Consider the following 20,567-nt stretch of genomic DNA (forward strand, 5'->3'; position numbering starts at 1 on the left):
ACGCTTGTGACTAGCTGAGCTCTCTGAAATTAGAGTGAACTAACTACACTCGCCAATTTAAGCATGAGATTATTTGAGTAACGGGTATTCCACACTAAGGGCCAGCTCTACCATATGTGCAACACGTGCACTTGCACGGGATTGGCAAAATCTGTCATAACTAAATATTATATAAAAATAAATATTTCTTGTTGGAAACAGACTTCAGGATAATGGTAGTTAAATTTAATAAGCTAACCTTCTATCTGAATACTACATTTATAAATTAAGTTTAGGTCGCATTAATTTAAGGTCACACGAACAGTGCTAAAGCAAATGGTCAAACAAATCCCAGTATGAGTTACTTGATTGTTGTCAAATAAAAGAACCTAATTGTCGGACAGTGGCGAACACGTTCCACTTAGTTAGTTATCATAGCTTTGATATGAAAAATAGTCTTGTCTTTGTCACAAGTAGCTTATTGCTGAAGAAGAAAACAAGTTTATTTATTTATTTTTAATGGGAACAGTGACTACTTCATACGAACTGCTGCCATTGGAATATGGGTTTCACGTGATCTTTGTGTCAGTTTCTATACTTAGTTTGTTGTGGCGTGAGGTGTAGTGTAGATTGTGGATAGAGCCAGCCCTAAGCAATTTACCCCCTGCAGTAACATTCTTCGCCCCCCTTTCTCCAGAAGGAACAAATCTTAAAAGCCCCGAGGGAACAACGAAGGGGGAGGGAAAGGGCACTCGCACACAGAAAGGGCTAAACACTACAAATACAATCTCGTTGTGTCTGCTTTTTAAATTAATAATGTATTATGTTAGTGAAATATAAAGCAAACATACCTTAGAGGAAAGATGGTAATTCTTTTTGTAGAATTCAATATCGAGCATCAATCTAGATATATCAGTTTGCAATTCCAGTGCAATTAGCTCTGTTTACCTTTATTTCTTGACTTTCCTTGACTAATTCTCCACAGTACGTAAATGCAGTTAGTTCACTCTGGCTTCAGACAGTTCACATGTTAAAAGATCTTCCATTCAACAATAAAAACTCAATAATGTGAACAGTACAGACTTTTTTTTTTATTATATTATGTGCATTTACAAGAAAACTCCAATAATATCGGCTTTTAAAAACGTTTTAGTACTGTACATAAAATTAGATCTTCATGTTCTACACATACTTGAAATATAATGTCAAATTGATATATTCTGTACAAGTAACACTTTATTTTTTCATATTATTATTATTATTATTATTATTATTAAGGTGGGTGATCTTGGATCATTTTCTTTTCTTTTCTTCAACCAATATTCCATTTTATAAATTCACGTCTGAGGTAGGTTACATGCAGCAGTTTTAGAGCATTATACATGGTAGTTAAAATTAATAGAAAAAAAACATTGTATTGTGCAGTAAAACCTTGTTATAAACATAAAAAAATAATACTTGCATAGAACTCAATATTATTATTATTTTTTTTTTTTTAGAATGAATTTGATTGTACTTTGCATTTATTTGCTTCGTTATATATGTGTGTGTCATACATTTTACATTTATAAAGCACCAAAAAATGTAATAATATTTTGTAGATGTAATAATATTTTGCAAAACAAATAATTTATTAAGTGGCCCATTAGTAACTTTCATAAGTCTGTAACATTTTCATGGATTCGAGGCTTGAATTTTGCATTCTTATTTCAACTTCTGTCACAATATAAATTCATCTACAGACGACTTATCCTTTCCTTCACATAAATACGTTCAACCATTCTATTCTTCCATAAAGGAAATCGATGGGTCAAATATACGGAAATTTACACGATTTCAGAGATAGCTTTTATATTATTCACGTAAGGCTGGGAATTTCGGAGACAGCTTTATATTATTCACGTAAGGCTGGAAATTTCAGAGACAGCTTTTATATTATTCACGTAAGGCTGGAAATTTCAGACAGCTGTTATATTATTTACGTAAGACCGGAAATTTCAGAGAGAGTTTTTATATTATTCACGTAAGGCTGGAAATTTCAGACAGCTTTTATATTATTCACGTAAGGCTGGAAATTTCAGACAGCTTTTATATTATTTACGTAAGACCGGAAATTTCAAAGACAGCTTTTATATTATTCACGTAAGGCTGGAAATTTCAGAGACAGCTTTTATATTATTCACGGAAGGCTGGAAATTTCTGGAGTCGAGTTTAAGATCTCTTACGCTATACTAGCTGAAATTCCCGTTCTTCATACGGAAGTGTAGGTTTATAAAAAGTATTTGAACCCCTCCCTCATAACTTTGGATACGCCCTTTCATCAAAGTGACATGATAAATAGGTCGACTTACAATAGATACTATGATCCAAAGTCCATTTCAAACGGGTCAGCCGTTCTCCCGTGAAGCGATGATGACTAACAACAGATAACAGCCATTTCAGTTTAAATATATAAAGCTATAATCAGGCCTGTTGTGCTGTATGGTTGCAAAACATTGTTACTTACTCTGAGGGAAGAATGCAGACTGAAAGTATTTGACAATAAAATCCTGAGACGAATATTCGGACCCAAGCAGAACAGGAATGGGGAATGGCGGAAACTTCATAACGAGTAACTACATAATTTATACGGTTTACCAAATATTGTTAAGGTCACCAAGTCTAGGAAGTTCTGGTGAGCAGGTCATGTAGCTAGAATGGAAGAAAGTAGGAACGCTTTCGAAGTTTTAACTGGAAATCCAATCGGAAAACGACCATTAGGAAGACCTAGGCTCAGATGGGAGGATAATATTAAGATGCATCTCGCAGAAATAGGAATCCAAAGTAGAAACTGGGTCCAGTTGGCTAAGAATAGAAGTCAGTGGAAAAATTTTGTGAACGAGGCATTGAACCTCCGAGTTTCATAGGCCATAGAGTTAGTTAGTTAAGTTTATCTAAAGGGCATAATCGTGGAACGTTACACTGAAAGATTTCATTTCATTTTCAAATGTTTGTTAATTTGACTAATCAGATCGTTTCTCCTTTACTGGACGGAGAATTTAGAAACGCTAAGCATTCTTCATTTGTTTGTCATGTTATTAATTTAAAAATACGTTAAAAAGCAAATACATCACCGAGATTTCAACATCAAATTAACCAACACAACATTACAAATTCAAAGTGAAATATTTTAAACTTTTTTTTTATGTATGTAATCGAATCAAAAATAAGTCACAGACTTACAATGTTACAACGTTAAATTTATCTATACATTTGCAACGCCATTTTGTTAAAAATAATAAACAATGCACAATTTTATTAACTTTTTTTTGAATCATTATAACGCAAAGTTAGGCAAACATTTTGATCTGTACGATAATAATCACGTACACGTAACCAAAGAAACTAGCTGATTATTATTTAATCCATATTAATCAGATAATTTCATATCTGCACTGACATGTTACCATTCGTATTAATGTAATGGTTTGCATACACAGTCTCCATCTTCAGAACACACATACCTTTTTAATTTAAGATAAATAACAAAACTGAACTGACACTGATTTCTATCTTACTGGGAGTATTGCACGAGATGACTAAAACGTTAAAATCAAGATTTACTCTTGCATACTTTCGACAAAGGTCAAAGACCAGTTATTGCATAGTATTCACAAAGGATCTTGATTTCGCATTAAAAGCATGTAATAGAAGCAACGATGAAAGTTTTAACATGATATGATTGAACATGAACTTCCCAATAACTTTCTTACAGAAAGCTTGATTCATGACGGGGTTAAACAGTCTCACTTCTGATGCCTCCATTATACTTTAACCAATCAAATAAGCAACTTTTGGTAGTACAAAAAGTCATAGTCCACAGCTTTCATTTTTGTTACTCTTACTAAATTTTTCTTTTTACTTTCCTCAGAAGATAAAAGAAATAATCTTTTTTTAGTTTCTTCAGAAGCTAAAATCATTTTTTTAATTTCCTCAGAAGATATAAGCATTTCCTTAGTTTATTGAGAAGATAAAAACATTTTTTTTACTTTCCTCAGAAGATAAAAAATCTTTTTTTTAAAGTTTCCTCAGAAGATAAAAGCTTTTTTAAATTTCCTCAGAATATATTAACTTTTTTTTTTAGTTTTTTCACAAAAGAAAACTTTTTTTTACTTTCCTCAGAAGATGAAAAGCAATAATGTTTAGTTTCCTCAGAAGATAAAAGCTTCTTTTTTTAATTTCCTTAGAAGAGCTAAGCATTTTTTTAAGTTTATTGAGAAGATCCTCAGAAGATTAAAAAAATAAGCTTTTTAGTTTCCTCAAAAAACATTTCCGTTTGGTTTCCTCAGAAGATTAAAAAAAAAATCTATGTTTCTTCAGAATATACAAACAATTCAACTCGAAGAATATTCACAGAATGAAATGAGCATAGGCATACAAAGAGAAAACTAAACTTGATGCTCTGAAATGATCGTGACTCGGCTTTGATTCCTGATAAAGAAAAACGGTTCGGATTCATTTTGAAAATTATTATGCTTAATATTTCCAGCCTGAACATAAAGTATTATTATAATAATAAAAAATAATACCCATAAAACGTACATATACTGGTACATAAGAAATATAATGCACTTTACTTATTGTGATGCACAAACAGAATATACCGTCAAGCACATTGCATGAATTATTTCTGATTAATAGAACTTTGTTGCACTTGTTTTAAGAAGAAACTAGAATCTTAAATATTAACCTGGACTAAGTTACTGATATTACCGCTATATATCTATCATAGAACACAATGTCGCTAGAAAATTAGCGATAACTCTTTATCTGTAAGTAGTGACGATCTATGTTTCATGCTAGTATTGGCATATTTTTCACTATTATTGCTATTTTGTTAAAATAAATAGAAAAAGAAACATTCGTGGTTATATTGCACTATGCAACGCCATTTACCTGCTAAATCTTTACTAAGTCTCATATACGGAATCTGAAAATTTTTGTTTCTTAAAATATCTTGTTGAAGTGCTTTTTTAGTATTTTGTTTTCGATTTCCTAGCCCACTATAATTTATACTGAATTAATAAAATACGTATCTTTTTAATCTATTGTATTAATAACTTGAGGGGAAAGGATTGGTTTCAACAGTAGAAACTCTGTCAGAATCGGAGGTTATTTTTAAATCTTTACTACATAAGCGGCAGTATAATTTATATTTATATGGACATTACCTATATTTATACTATCGGTGTAGTACATATATTGTTAGCTACTCACTTTCTCGCATTTTTATGTTTCTATATGACTTATGTGCAGAAATTCATACGGAATCTTACTTGGTATATATCTCACTGGACACTGATCGCTGCCCTTAATAAGAGTGCTTTAAGTGGTTCTTAAGTCGAATGTTAGCCCCTTAAGAGCCTGACATACTAAAAATGATACAAAATTTACCATTTTTCTTTCGCTTGTTTCTCATAAGTGAAAGGAGATAATGAAATGCAACTTGCCACAATCATAGATAATGTTATTCTACAACAGAAAATATGAACCAGAGGAATTACAGTGTTGTCAGAATAATATTTCCCCCAAAATCTAAGTTAAGATAACGATTAGGGGAACGAACTCAATTGCATTTTATTACGTATCATGTTGTTTTGGTATCCTGTGAACTACTTTTTAAATAACATTATTATTTAATTTTAATAACTGTATATTAAAACTATTTTGTTTATTACAATCTAAATACAACTATTATTTAAAAAATAGTTCACAGGGTATCAAAACAACATGATACGTAATCAAATGCAGTTGAGTTCGTTCTTCTAGCCTCTGCCTTAACTTAGATTTTGGGGGAAATATTATTCTGGCAACACTGTAATTCCCATGGATGACAAAACTGAAAATTCTTCAGTATGGTAAATACTGCAGCAGGCATTGAAGGACACTCCCGTAATCATACAAATTTTGTACAATATTACAATCATGATAAACGTAGACTCATTACTACATATAGCACAAAATATCAAGTGTCCTTACACTTATCACTTGATTAATAATTGCACAACCTTTCATAACCAGCTACCTTTGTTTTCAGACACCTTACACATGTAACCGAAGTCATCCTTTCGTCTGAGTTTCGGGCTTAGATAAATGAACATCAGGGCGAATTAAGAATACACATATTACATTTTAATGAACTTTAAAGATAGAACACGACTGAATTCCAGAAGCAATGTGTCTGATGGTATGCCACACGGGATCCTTTTCTAACTTTCGTCAGAGTACCCGGGTCATATAAGACAAACAAAAACACAAGTAGAACTGTACTTCAGAATCTTGTACAATATCCTTTCTAGACAAATTCGTCATCATTATAATTAAATCAGTAACATTAATTAATCTGTTAACATGAACATTAATGACTAATTGAGCCTTGTGTTCCATTAAATTGACTAGATTGCTTATTGTGTGCACCTATACTGAGGAGAGAAAAAATGAAGAGCCAATAGAATTTACAGCATAAATGATTTTTTAAAAGAGAAAAGAACTTAATAAATGTGAAGTAAGAATGAATTTCTTCCTTACAGAAAATGAAATGTGTGAAAATATGTGAAAATAAATTAGTAATATATATATACGGTAAATGAAGTCCATGTTTAAAACGTCGAAATACATTTCCTTGATTCAAAAACAAATGCCTTCCAATAATCCACAGATTTCACAATGTAACTGCATTTCACTCTGCTTAAAATATTGTCGACAAAGGGCCTTTATACAAATTATGAACATACGGCATGATTTTGTGTTTGCTTTTTCCTTGCTATGTACAGCCGACTTTTAAAACAATGTTGCTTTTGAAGGCAAGTACTTTAGAAAACAAATAATTTATTATAGTTGCAGAGAATAAATAAGAAACCTATTTATATAAACAGAAAACAATTAAACAGGGAACATTTCAGAAGTGTCCATATTAGCAAATAAATATTAACAACCTAAAAAACATCTTGAGAAGAGCCTTAAAAACAGAATAGTGATAATTTAGTTTAAAAGTATAAAAAGAAATATAAATAAGATAATTTCTAAAAGGAAACAGCACTGTTCATGAAACATAAATTAGATATAATTAAATGTATTGTAGATTTGCAATAATCACGTCCGTTCATAAGGTCAATAATTTACAATTGATTAGTGCTATTATACAGGGTGTTACTAATATGTGTGACAAAATTTTGGGAACAAATTCTTCACATTAAAATAAGAAAAAAAAATGTTCATGTGGACCTGTGCTCAAAAGTGGATAGATTCGAAGTTATAGGGTCCCGAAAACATGAAACAAGTGAGCTTTAAAAGTTTAACAACTCCATTATTATGAGACCTATCGTAGTCGGGTCAAGACATCACTGAGGAACTGGTACGGTAGCTATCGAAATATACATGTTCAACCCTTATCCGGGCAAGACATTTTTGTAACGTAAACAGGCAACCGGGGCCTGTCAGGCCCAGTATATATTTTAAGTGCAGAACACTCAAAATTCAATGTCTGTTGCCGCATACTGTTCCGACTAAAGGTTACAATAGTCATGTGTTCAATATATAATTATGTGACAATTTGATCTAATATTTGACAGGAATTTCACTAAAGTTATACGCGGCCTCCTAGGCCCCGGTTGCCCGGTTACGTCAGGAAAAGATTTTCAAATTTAAAAAAAAAAAAAAAAAAAAAAAAAAATAGCTTTACCAACTCGATATGTTCATGATTTTAACTTCGACGAAAGATAGAAGAATTCAGTATTTTATGTCTTCGAAATATGTATGTTATTGAGAAATTTTAGAAAAATGAAGCTACTGGGCCTGGGAGGCCCCGGTTGCCCGGATAAGGGTTAAGAATGCTACAGTACTTGCATACCAATTTTTAGAGAGGTAGGTGGAGAGTGATCAAGTACTCCCAAACAGCCTCTCTAAAAGTGATTGAGCAAGTACAGGAGGTTCTAAAAGATGGATATTTGGATAGTTTACATACTACAAAGTCGTTGCTCAGTGATGTCTTGACCCGACTACGATCGGTTCTATAGTAGTGGAACTATGGACCTTTAAAGTTCTTTCTTTTTCACGTTTTTAGCACCGTATAACTACGAAACTATGCTTTTCCGACCACAGGCTCATATGAACTTTTTTCTTATTTTGATATCAGAATCTATTCTCAAAATAGTGACAATTTTTTCGTAACATCCTGTATAAATTTTGCATAAATATATTAACTATGATTTATTAACATCTAATGTGGTAGTCTATCAAAATATATATAAACAAAATGCTTGCCTTCTATCAGATCTTCAAAAACAACAGGTATAGTTAGAATATAAAGCAGACATATTTATATTTATATATATATATATGTATAATATATATATTGTAAATAATCATTTGGTATTTCGTTGATAAATGGAGAGAATATTTGTTTCTTATAACAAACAACTTACAAAAACATTCATTTATTCCTTACTTGCCTCTTTATAAATTTTTGCATAGTAATATAATACAGAAAGTTTTACATTATTTTTTCTTATCATTTCGTAAATCTAAATAAAGTTTATGTTTTTTTAATCTTAAATTAATTAATTTACTTATTTATAAATAAATAAAAAGATTTCATTAATATTGTTAACAAGGTTTTACTGGTAAAATCATATTCTTTATATATTTATACATGAGAATTATTTTTTTTTGCGAAATATGATCATGGGTGGAGCTATGGGGGGAAGGGGCAAAATAAAAATGCCACCTATAAGATGGCCAGCTACCAAGATTTGTCAAAATTTACCACGGACTGTTCCCCAGCAGACAACTCCGCCCATGAAATGTGATGCAATTTTTTTTCTTAATTTAAAATAATAAATTATTTTTTTTCTAATATAAAGAGTTCATTATATATAATTTATCAACATATTCATTGTATTAGTTTTACTAATACAGTTATTATAAGTACTCTTTATTATTTCTTTCTAAATTTTAAAAAATAATCTTCACAATCAGGAATTAAAAAAACACAAGAAATCTGCATTTTTCCTCAATAACCATGGTAAGATATTTCTTTTCATTTTTTTATTTTTTTAAATGTCTATGATTTGTAATATTTGGCAGTGAATTCATCCTACAAGGTTTCGTCACTAAGTTTCTCAAATGACATAATTAAAATACAGTCTACTGACCAGATAATATATATATGTATATATATATATATATATACTACTTTGCATTGCAACAATACAAAGGTTTATTTATTTTTTTTTAAAAAAAAAAAGATCAACCATTGCTGTAATGTGTAAATTTTTCAATGCTTATCCAAACAAACAAAAAATTCTATAAAGTCTATTTTCTTAGTTTACCAATTCTTTTGTTCCATATATTTTAAAAACATTTTCTTTTTTCACTTATGGAATGGCTTCCAATAAAAATCTGTCTTTGATATTTAACACATAACAAGTTTTCTATATTTTTTTCTTTCTCAATTCTAGTGAGTTAAAAAACGATTTATTAAAAATAAACAAATTTAAAATGTAATTTCTTATTTTTTTACCTTGATATTGTACTTTCTCTATACATTAAAAAAATGACACAATACATACATATATTATATATTTATATTTATATTTATATTTATATAATATACAAAGCTCTTGTGCAGGTTGGCAAGTATATTTTTTTTAGCTTTCAACTTTATATTTTTTTATTTTTTGAAAAATAAATGTTGCTGTAACATAAACACACAACAAATAGAGAATTTTCTTATACATTTTTTTATACAGAATATTCTTAATTTTGTTTTTATTTAAAAGACAGGTCAGTTTGAAAACAAATTGACCTATACACTTAATCACAGGAATTTGCTGATTTTTTTTAGAACACATACACTACTTAAAAATGAAAATTCTGGACAATACATAAAGCATTTTATTTGTATTTTGTTTTTACTTACATATATTTGTTATATATATCTATATATATATATCCTCTCTTTACCACACAATTAAATACATTTTTAACAGTATTTCACACAACAACGAATTTTTGTGTAAAAAGAAGCTCTCAAGAGAGATTTTTTTCCTTTTTTTATTTCTTAAAATAACTCATCATCTCTTGTATTTAACGTTAATTTTACTTCTTTTTGTCTAAGTTTCTCCACAGCTACTCGATGGCGTAAACTATACACGGAGTTCTGCAGGTACACTTCAACAAACTTGTCTTGCACGAGTTTTCACTGGTTCTGTTTTTCACTAATTTACCTTTCACTGTTGACGGTACCATAAAAAATACTAACACAATAATATTTATATTTATATATATATTTATAGATCTGTTTTATACAAATGAAAAAAACCAACTTCTTTCAAGAGATCCACTTTTCTTTTTTTTTTCTTCAGAAAAAACTACACTACTTATCATTATCAGCTGAGCTTTCTTTATCACGATTCTCATCATCGTCTTCGGCGTCGTCTGTTTTATCAAATTTCCCCCCTTCCATTGCAGTTCGTAATTCTTCCAGCTCATAGCCTTCGTATAATCGCTTCATCCCACGAGGCAATGCGCGACACGACGACAAGTTCAGAGAGATCAGCTGCGGACATTGTGACAGGACAGCTTTGACGGGATTCAAGCTAACCGAGGAACCGCATAAATTCAGAACCCTATAGTTCCAAGAACAAAGAAAGAAAAAAAAGTACAAGATTAGATATGAGTTGGGCTACACGATCTCAACATTTATTTATTTTATTCTTTTTAATTATTTTTTTAAAAAATTCTAATAAGTTTACTAGGAATCTCTTTTTCAACTGTTGAAGCTGAAATCACTACAATTCGTTTGAGCCAAGATAACATAGCAATTATACTTTGATTTTATTTTACTGGCTATTCATATACATGAGTCCTTCAATATATAAGTTTCCCTAAGCTGTAAAAAACATATTTTTAAGATGTATTTGTAAACTAAACATACATGTATAGATGGATGATTCCTCCCTTCTCCATATAACTCCCATTGAAATTCAGGGATTTGTTTCACCGTTGTACCAATTTGTCCAAACCCTTTGAAAAAAAAGGGGGGAAGGGGGCTCTGGCTATTTAGCACCCTCCTCATATTCCGCTTCACTTCTTCATAACCAGTTGACAGGAGACCAGATCGCTTATGTCGAATTTCAGGGAAACACAATTCGACATAAGCGACCAGGTCTCTTCTTGGTGATAACGCCCACCCCCACTCAGCACGCAAACAAGTCACAAAACTTAAGCATTAGGTTGGGAACAACTGTCCCACTCTCCATATAGCTTCAATTTAGCACCGGGTTACTTCCATCTTTTTCCGGTGTTAAAGTCTGCATTGCAAGGTGAACGTTTCGAAACAGATGAAGAAGTGAAGGCGGAATGTGACGAAATACTGAATAGCCAGAACCCTGATTTTTTTGCAAAGGATTTGAAGAAATTGGTACAACCGTGAGACAAATGCCTGAATCTCAATGGGAAGTATGTGCAGAGGTAAGGAAGGACCCACCTACACATGTATAATCCAAAAATGTATCTTAAAAAATAAATATTTTATAGCTTAGGGGAAACTTTTATATTGAACAACCGACGTACAGAAGCACTCTACCCTTTTCTTCTATCTTATCCTTCTTATTTCTTACCCTTTCTTTCTTGTCGTTCTTTTTCCTCATCATTTCTGCTTCGGTTTTTTCTTCCTTATCCTTTCTTCTTTCCTACCCTTTCTTCTCTTAAGGAAGAAAGCAACTGAACAACGAAGTGAAATAGTTCCAACAAAATAGCATGGATAATGGCTCCAAGATTGTTTTTACTTATGTATAATTGATTTCTGGTGAGGGAACCACACGTGACAGTAGGTACTGGTCCGTGTGATGTTTTCTTCTCATGTTGGATGAGATTATTGTGTGCACTTTTTTACACCCGACCTAGTAACTGACCTCCTAGTCTTTTCTTTCCTCTTATAAAATTACTAAGTATAGTACTAGTTTTCCATCTTTAATTATTGTAAGATTTTTCAAAACCCTTAATTAAAAAATAAAATCCAAAAATCTTTATCTTGCGTAAAAAGAATAGCTATTTTAATATGTTTGATATTGCTTACACAATGAAACTTATCAACACCATTCTTTAGTTTACTCAAAAGAAAAGAAATGGAAAATGCACTTGCCAATTTACTCGGTTTACCAGTAACTTGTAAGTACGGGGGTGATTCTCAATGTAAGCTACCAAGAACTCTCACGTGTATAATTCCTAGTTATGCTCGAATTCCCAGCCAGGTTGCAGTCGGTATCCACTTTTTGGTCACACACCCGTAGTTAGATGGTGCATATATTGCGTCAGACCCTCCCAGTTGTGAGGTAGTGACCCCTCATTTCTCTATAAAGTACATTACACTATGGTTAGAAGGGATATTTGATAAATCATAGAACAGCACTGTTCATCCTTGTTTTTTTCCGTCCTTTCTCCCGTATTTTTTTTTTCTTTCTTCGCTCGTCTAGCTACAACAAATAGTATATGTATGTTTGGTTACTTTTCGAATTGAGAGATCTGGTACCATTGCTATTGGTAAAAGTTCACGTGACTGCAGTTCTGCATTTTGATTGGTTAATATGTCTTCTCTCAGCGATATATAGGGACCAAGTGAAAGGGCTCATCACTTGTCCTCTTCAATGGTATGTAGAGGATCTCTCTTATAACTTTTGTAAAAGAAAAAAAAAAGTTTATTTTTATTAGTGTTATCACTCGTTACCCTGTTATATGATTCAATATACTAAAGAATTTTGTTAGTTAAATCGAAGACAGTAAATATATATATATATATTATTTTACGTTGTTTCTCTGATTTATAATTGAAGGCAGTAGGCATATTGAAACCAATTTCAAGTTAAAACATGTGGTGTACCATGATGTTATGGAAAAAGCACGTGTATATATGAAATCCATAATCAAAGATAATTCAAGATTCGTATATGTTTTATTCTACGTGCCAACTGTACACGTTTATTCTTGTTATATTTTGATTTATTTTTTTTTTTATTTTGTTAATAAAATTTTGTTATATTAACTTTATTCTAAAGTGTTATTTGTCAAGTTAAAAATATCTACTCAATCGTGCAATTAATGAAGGCTGAATATTTAAATGTGCTTAATAACTCTCTCTTTTCCAGTTATATTCTCACTGTTACGTGAGCTAAGCGACATTGTAAAATACATACTTGTTGGGGATACCTTTCTCAGGAAGGCTAACTTTCGTTTTTGTTTTGCAAAAAAAAGGAAAAGATCGTATTTGACCAGCAGCGTACGCAGGAATTTATTTCGAGGGGGGGAGTTCAAACTCAATATGGGGGTATTTTATATTAAAATTACTAAAATTGCCCCTAAAATTAGGCTAAATTTATATAAGTAAAAAATTTCGGGGGAGGGGGCTGCGTACGTCCCTTTTTTTTTTTCTGCGCTCAAGGAAACACAGTCAAATATGGAAGTGCATAGTGTTATCAAATTTCTGCGTCTATGGAGCGCCTCATCAGCAGAAATCCATCGTCAACTTGTTGAGGTGTATCATTAGTGTTCTGTCACGAAAACAGTGTGGGTATGGTTTACTGAGTTCCATAACGGCTAGCCAGCTAGCAAGATGAGTAAGCGCTTTTATATCATCCCTATCCGAAGACTTTTGGTTGGCGATTGACAACGATAAGAAAACTCAAGCACGCCGTCACGATGTGGTTTCCGAGATTGGACGCAAATTCCTCTCTTGCTGGCATCGGTGCTTGAGTGGACCGTTCGAACAAATGAATGGACAAGCATGATGACTATGTTGAAAAGCGATATGTACCAGTGTCCTATTACTGTATATCTGTCTGTTGAATAAACGGTGTTCATGAGAGCTCTTGTTACCCATACTACTGGGTACATTTGTCTGTTGAATAAAGTGTGTTCATGAAAGCTCTTGTTACCATACTACTGTCTGTTGAATAAATGTGTTCATGAGAGCTTTTGTTACTATACTACTATGTATATTTGCTGTTTGATAAAGTGTGTTCATGTGAGCTCTTGTTATCATACTATTGTCTGTTGAATAAAATGTGTTCATGAGAGCTTTCGTTACCATACTACTATGTATATTTGCTGTTTAATAAAGTGTGTTCATGTGAGCTCTTGTTACCATACTATTGTCTGTTGAATAAAATGTGTTCATGAGAGCTTTTGTTACTATACTACTATGTATATTTGCTGTTTGATAAAGTGTGTTCATGTGAGCTCTTGTTACCATACTATTGTCTGTTGAATAAAATGTGTTCATGAGAGCTTTTGTTACTATACTACTATGTATATTTGCTGTTTGATAAAGTGTGTTCATGTGAGCTCTTGTTATCATACTATTGTCTGTTGAATAAAATGTGTTCATGAGAGCTTTCGTTATCATACTACTATGTATATTTGCTGTTTGATAAAGTGTGTTCATGTGAGCTCTTGTTACCATACTATTGTCTGTTGAATAAAATGTGTTCATGAGAGCTTTCGTTACCATACTACTATGTATATTTGCTGTTTGATAAAGTGTGTTCATGTGAGCTCTTGTTACCATACTACTGTCTGTTGAATAAAAGGTGTTCATGAGAGCTTTCGTTACCATACTACTATGTATATTTGCTGTTTGATAAAATGTGTTCATGAGAGCTCTTGATACCATACATTTTGAATTACCTTCGTTTATCTTGCTAGTGCAATTTCGGTCGAATTACAGGGATGGTAATTTCTATAGATTTTACTGTAAATATAATAGATATCTTCTTACCTTAATGGTGATTCAGCCCCTCTTTCGGCTAAAGCATTAACTGCCATATCAAGCGCTTGAGTAGCAGAACTCCAGGCCAGATCTACTTCAATTAAACTGTGACTCCACTTCTGAGCAATCAGTTCTAGGCCGTCCCCAGATAACCGCGTTGCGTAACATCCTAACAAAAAATATATATGCACAAATAACCAAAACTCATCAATAACAGCATTTTTCATTTGTTCTATATTTGGTTTTTCTACATATAAAACATGAATCATAATGACAGTATTTATCATACTTGTTGATCCTCAGGACTTATCCGTATAACAAACTTCGTTTGGAAGTAACTTTAAAATGCTTAGTACGTGTGTGAAATATTTTGTTGTGCAGACTTTCGATTCCCTACTGCTCACATTATTTACGCAAATTATGTACAGGGTGGCCGAAAAGTAGGTATACAGTTCCGAACTGATCGGCTCATGGCATTTTATATAATTTACTTATTGTTAACCATACATTGGCATTGGCTTAATTTCTTCATTATTTGTTCTTAATTTCTTTTCACTTATACGTGAAGCTCGGAACACACCGAAGCAAATAAATGCATTATCTTACTAAATTAAAATGTCACATTTGATCGATGCTGGTCTGTATTCCTACTTTTGGGCTACCCTGTATAATAAAGAAAATGAATAATTTTACGTACCTTTGCCTAGTTCAATTTATTTTAATCCTTATATTTCCCTCGCTTCAGTGAGATTCTTTGGAGAATATATTTAAAACGTAAATCGAGTGGAGATTCACATGTTGCTAATTTGGTTTCTTTCTCACAGCTATTTTGCCAGGAAAACTTCTCAAAGTCTGCAAAACTCCTAAGAACTTAAACAATTACTTATTTTTTAAAAAATGCATTAATAAACTAATCAGAAAAAAAAAAAACAATTTACGCACTCATCACTACAATTCATAGTTGATAGGTATATGAATTATAATGGCGGATGAATTGTAATGGTAGGTGTATAAATATTTTTTTTTTTTTCCTTGGCTAGTCTATTAATGTATTTTTGAAGTTCTTAGGAGTTTTGCAGAGTTTAAAAAGTTGCTTCTGGTGGAATATCTCTGAGAAAGAGATCAAATTGACAATATATATACATTTTCACTCGATTTAAATTTCAGAAAGTAAAATTCTCCAAAAGAAATATAAAGATTAAAATAAATAAAACTACGAAAAGGCACATAAAATATGCAGTGAGCGGGATTCAAACTCAGGACACCAGTCTAATATTCTCGATCGTTTGACCCATGTTGACATGACCGATGTTTGACCGGCGATCAAAGAAATAATTGACTCAACTCCTGAGTTACGCTGGAATATATTTAAAAAGTTATATATATATATTTTATATATATATTTTTAAAAAAAGACTACCACTGAAAAGTTTACAAACACTTCGGATTTATGTAAATATCTACTGTGAATTTGTTATTTCCGTACGAGAACTTTGCTGCCGCGTCTCAGAGGCACTTCTGCCTACAACATAAAATGAGACGACAGTTGAACCGAGATCTGAGGAGGTACTGCACATGACATGTCTAATTATAATTTTTAAAATTGAAACCAAAAAAAGACAATTTTATATTGATATTGCAAACAAAAGTATGGAAAACAAGGCAATGTATCGCTTTGTTTGAAAGATGTAGACGTAAGGGATCAATGTAATGACAACATTTTGCAATTCTTTATACCTTGTTAATATGTTAGCATTGAAAAAGTCAAAAATGCAATATTTCAAGGTGGATCGCCACCCAAAAGTCAGTAAATATATTAGCTCATTGCCTTAACTTCTGGGCAATGAAACGTTACATATTATAAATATTGTACTATAAGATAGAGTAATGTTTCAGCTACAGCACAAGACACTGATTCATTTGGTTGTGTTTCCTGGTATCGAAAAATGTAACAAATAAAAGAAAATATTTGATTCGTTTTACAATGAGCGCACAAGATTGTACTTACAAGAAGTGCTCAGTTTTACAAAATGTTTATTTGTATGTGTAAAGTAGTTTAAAGTAACCATCTTATTACGAAATAGATATATTGTTTGACCGTTTTTCGTGTTATGTTTCATATTTTATTTAAATATTAATTTACATTTAAGGAAATAGATTTTGAAACGAAACTTGCGCAGAACGTCTTAATGCGTTGTTGCCAAATTTGTACGTTTACTGTAGTAGTCACAATAAGAAAATTCCTGGATTCTAGCGTTACAGTTCGAGAAGCGGAATTGCGGTAAGGGTCGAAAACTAATTTTTCCAGTAAGTATCCAAGCAGAATTCCATGAGCACTTCCTTTGTTATCTGGCAACGCCACACTATTTAAGCAACGTTTAGCATAGCACTGGGAACATCTAGTGATCCACCTTAAAAAGTGTTTACGATGGTTTCGTATGCTCCATTGTTGCTCGTTAAAACAAGATGATGAGCATTAAATATACTCTCCCAATGAGCGACAATTGAGCATAGAAAATTGTACATGTAAACACTTTTCAAAGGTGTGTGTGTTTTTTAATATATATATATATATATATATATATATATATATATATATATATATATACGTTAGCGTATCAACACGATATAAGAAACTGCAAAATTTGGAAAACTGGTTTTCCTTTCAAATTTCTGTCACTCTATTGATCCCCTACATCTATATATTTCTAACAAAACTAATAAATAGTCTCCCTTCCACACTTTTGTTTATACTATGCAATATCTACTTTCTTTTTTTTAACCAATTTAAAAAAAAAAATTAATCATTTGCAGTACTTCTCAGATCCCGATTCAAGTGTCGTCAAATTTTATACTTTAGTCAGGAGTACCTCTGACACTCGCCGCCAAAGTTTTCGTGGCAAAATAATAGATTCACAGTAGATGTTCACAAAAATCCACGATATTCGAACACTTTTGATCGGTAGTGTCGAATAACACCAAAGTTATTTCATTTCAGTCACACTTTGGTGTAGCTTCAAGCTGATAGCTGAATCGTGGTTAATCCTGTTCGGATCAGCCATTTTGTTTTGAATCGTGTAAAAGTATACGGTATTTCTTTGGGCAAGCTAAAGGAAGCAGACATGTTATTTTCTTGAATTATCGGCCAATAAGTGTTAGAAGTTTTTTTTTTTTTTTTTTCTAAAAGAACTACAAACAGCATAATTAAATCAGAACCTATCAAAAAGAATATAATTCAATGAACTGATAGAATACATATAAGATAATAAAAAAAAAAAAAATCATCTTGAGCACTTAAGCAGCCATGCTTTTACTACATGGACACATTTCAACGATTGCTTGTTGACATCCTGACCACGTATCTATTAAGGAATTTTTACTTACTTTTTGTATTCAATTACCGGTAACATTCTTGTACTTAGGGGGGAAAAATTCCCTGACATTAAACACAACACTGAATTTTCTTGAAAAGAACCCACTTGAAGGGATCATGTACAGTACTTCATTATCTTTACAATGTGTGGCTTCATGTTATGTCTTTGGTTCAAACTCAACAATTTTATGGGCGCAGATTCAAGAGTTTTATCTGTGAGTTTGAAACTAAGATATCACAGAAAGCTAGGGCCATGCCGTGAAAAATCAGCGCCCGGGGCGAGAGTATACGACGGCGCCCTCAAACATATTCCAAGCATTTTTTCCTCTTTTTTTTCCTTTTTTCTCCCGAATATTTCGCCCCCCTTACTTCGGCGCCCGGGGTCGTCGCTCCGTTCCCCCTCCCCCGGCACGGCCCTGCAGAAAGCTACACATTGAGAAGGTACTGAAGTACATTAACCCTTCAAATGGTTGTCCGTCTGTTAGGGAGACAATAAATGAATAAATAAATAAAAGTCTGCCCATGTGTTCGTTTAAATGGGAGACAAAAACTCAATAACTACTTGATGAGATAACTAACTTGATAAGATCAATTTTGGCCACGCTGTGGAATATCAAGAGTTAGAAATTAAGTTCGTTGACAAGGATGATCTATCCGCTGAAAGTGATACAAATCAATCATTTCCGGTTTTTATGTTGACCACTATAGAGCAAAAACAGTAACAGATAGCAAGAAGAGGTCTGCTGCAATCAGTTAAGCGCCTCAAGAACACATTTGTCCTCTAGTTTTAACTCTCTACTAAAACTGGAAATCACAGCAATCCACTATAACTTTCAGTTTCAATATTAATCTACACAGAGCGAAACTGATAAGAGATAGCTAGAAGCTGGTTTCCTTTTCTTTTTTCTTTTTTAAATCGATTTACCGTTTTAAGAATAACTATCATTTCTCCTAACTCTCTATTCAAAACGGAAGTGGCAGAAATCAACCATTTCCTGTTTTAACGTTAATCGCTACAGAATAAAAACTGCAATCAGTAGACGGTTTTCTGCAATCAGTTAAGCATCCCAGCATTCCATTTCTACTCTAATCTCGCCACTAAAACCGTTCAGTTTTAATATTAATTGGGGAAATAATATTCACACCATACAAACTAAACTCCTTCGTATGGTGTACACGTGATGCTGTTACTTGTTTCTAAAGTGCACAAACGTTACCGGTAATGCGAGTTTACAAAGCAACGTGAACATTTATTAGTAGATAGTACTAAAGAAGACGACAAGCAGTCGTTAAAACGTGTATACGAAAAGTAAAAACCACGAAAGCTTCAGTCAATTCATGATCATTTTTTTATTATTAAAGATATAACTCAGTACGAAGTGACAATTGCCAACTTCACAAGACAGTGTCAAAGAGAAATTAACGTATTTCTAAAACTGTTAAATATTCCTTTCCACTTCCTACGAAACGTGACCATTCTCCAATAAAGCAAGTTAGTAAAAGCAACAGTAATTGGTAATAGTGTGGTTTTAATACAACCTCTTTGAATATAGCTCGCTCTACAGTTCATATATTAAGTAAGTTACAAACAGTAATCATAGCCAAACTTCTCTAAAAGTGTTCTTTTATTAAAATTGTCAATGACACAAGCAAATATTACGCCTATTATTTTGTCATGCTTCATTCTATCAACAAAAGAGTCTTGCCTTTCTTACCCGACATGAACAAGTGTTCTAAATCCCACGCTGGCACTCGCACTAGACTGGAATCTGAAATCCTCGAGCAGCCTCTAACGTTCAGTTTCCTTAACTTATGAGACAACTTGAGAATTCGTTCGACCGAGCTGTCATCCATTCCAGCCCAGTAGCTCTTTCCGTCCACATCTATGCATAGTTCTTCTAACATAGGAAAACCTGGAGAGGCCACCTAACAAAAGAATAACTCTTTTGGAATCCGGTTCATAAATAATTTTTCAACTTTAATCAAATTTTGTTTTTGTTGAAGGTGATCAGTCATTTTTAAAGAGCTTTCACAATTTGAGGGTACTAGCTTTTGCTCCCACGCCTTTGGTTCTCCGTACATTATAGGTAATCAAAAGCACTAATTGTTTCCATTTAACATGTTTTTTCTTAAGTTTGACCACTACTCAATATGCAGTAAAAAATGTAACGAACCGTTGGAATCGTATTACATTAAGGGTCTTCACTACAGCGAAATTAAACTACCGCTAATTTTAGAGTTTTTCTGTAATATCTTCAAAACAAATAAAAATATTGGAAAAGCAGAACGTAGTAAACTAGACAATACGATTTTGTATGTGATACCTTTACCACAATTCATCTATCTGCTTTTGCTATGCTGCTATTTACAGAACTCGCAAAAAATGCTAAATCTATCTACAGTTGCAAATCG

At 32.4% G+C, this 20,567-nt stretch overlaps 1 protein-coding gene across 3 annotated transcripts in view; it reads right to left on the bottom strand.

The window, feature by feature from the left end:
• Positions 1-1,048: 1,048 nt before the first annotated feature.
• Positions 1,049-20,567, bottom strand: part of Fbl6 (F-box and leucine-rich repeat protein 6) — a 95,601-nt gene continuing 76,082 nt past the window's right edge. For all 3 annotated transcript variants that reach the window (XM_081764459.1, XM_081764458.1, XM_081764460.1), the window contains exons 7-9: positions 19,871-20,081; positions 14,792-14,951; positions 1,049-10,646 (exon numbers count right to left, since the gene is read on the bottom strand). In XM_081764459.1, the coding sequence (XP_081620585.1) occupies positions 10,394-10,646; positions 14,792-14,951; positions 19,871-20,081 (624 nt within the window). In that variant the 3' untranslated portion in view covers positions 1,049-10,393. The remainder of the gene's footprint in view (positions 10,647-14,791; positions 14,952-19,870; positions 20,082-20,567) is intronic.

The sequence above is a fragment of the Thermobia domestica genome, chromosome 7 (genome assembly GCF_964235325.1).
Source record: "Thermobia domestica chromosome 7, izTheDome1.hap1.1, whole genome shotgun sequence".
In the NCBI taxonomy this organism is placed as follows: Eukaryota; Metazoa; Arthropoda; class Insecta; order Zygentoma; family Lepismatidae; genus Thermobia; species Thermobia domestica.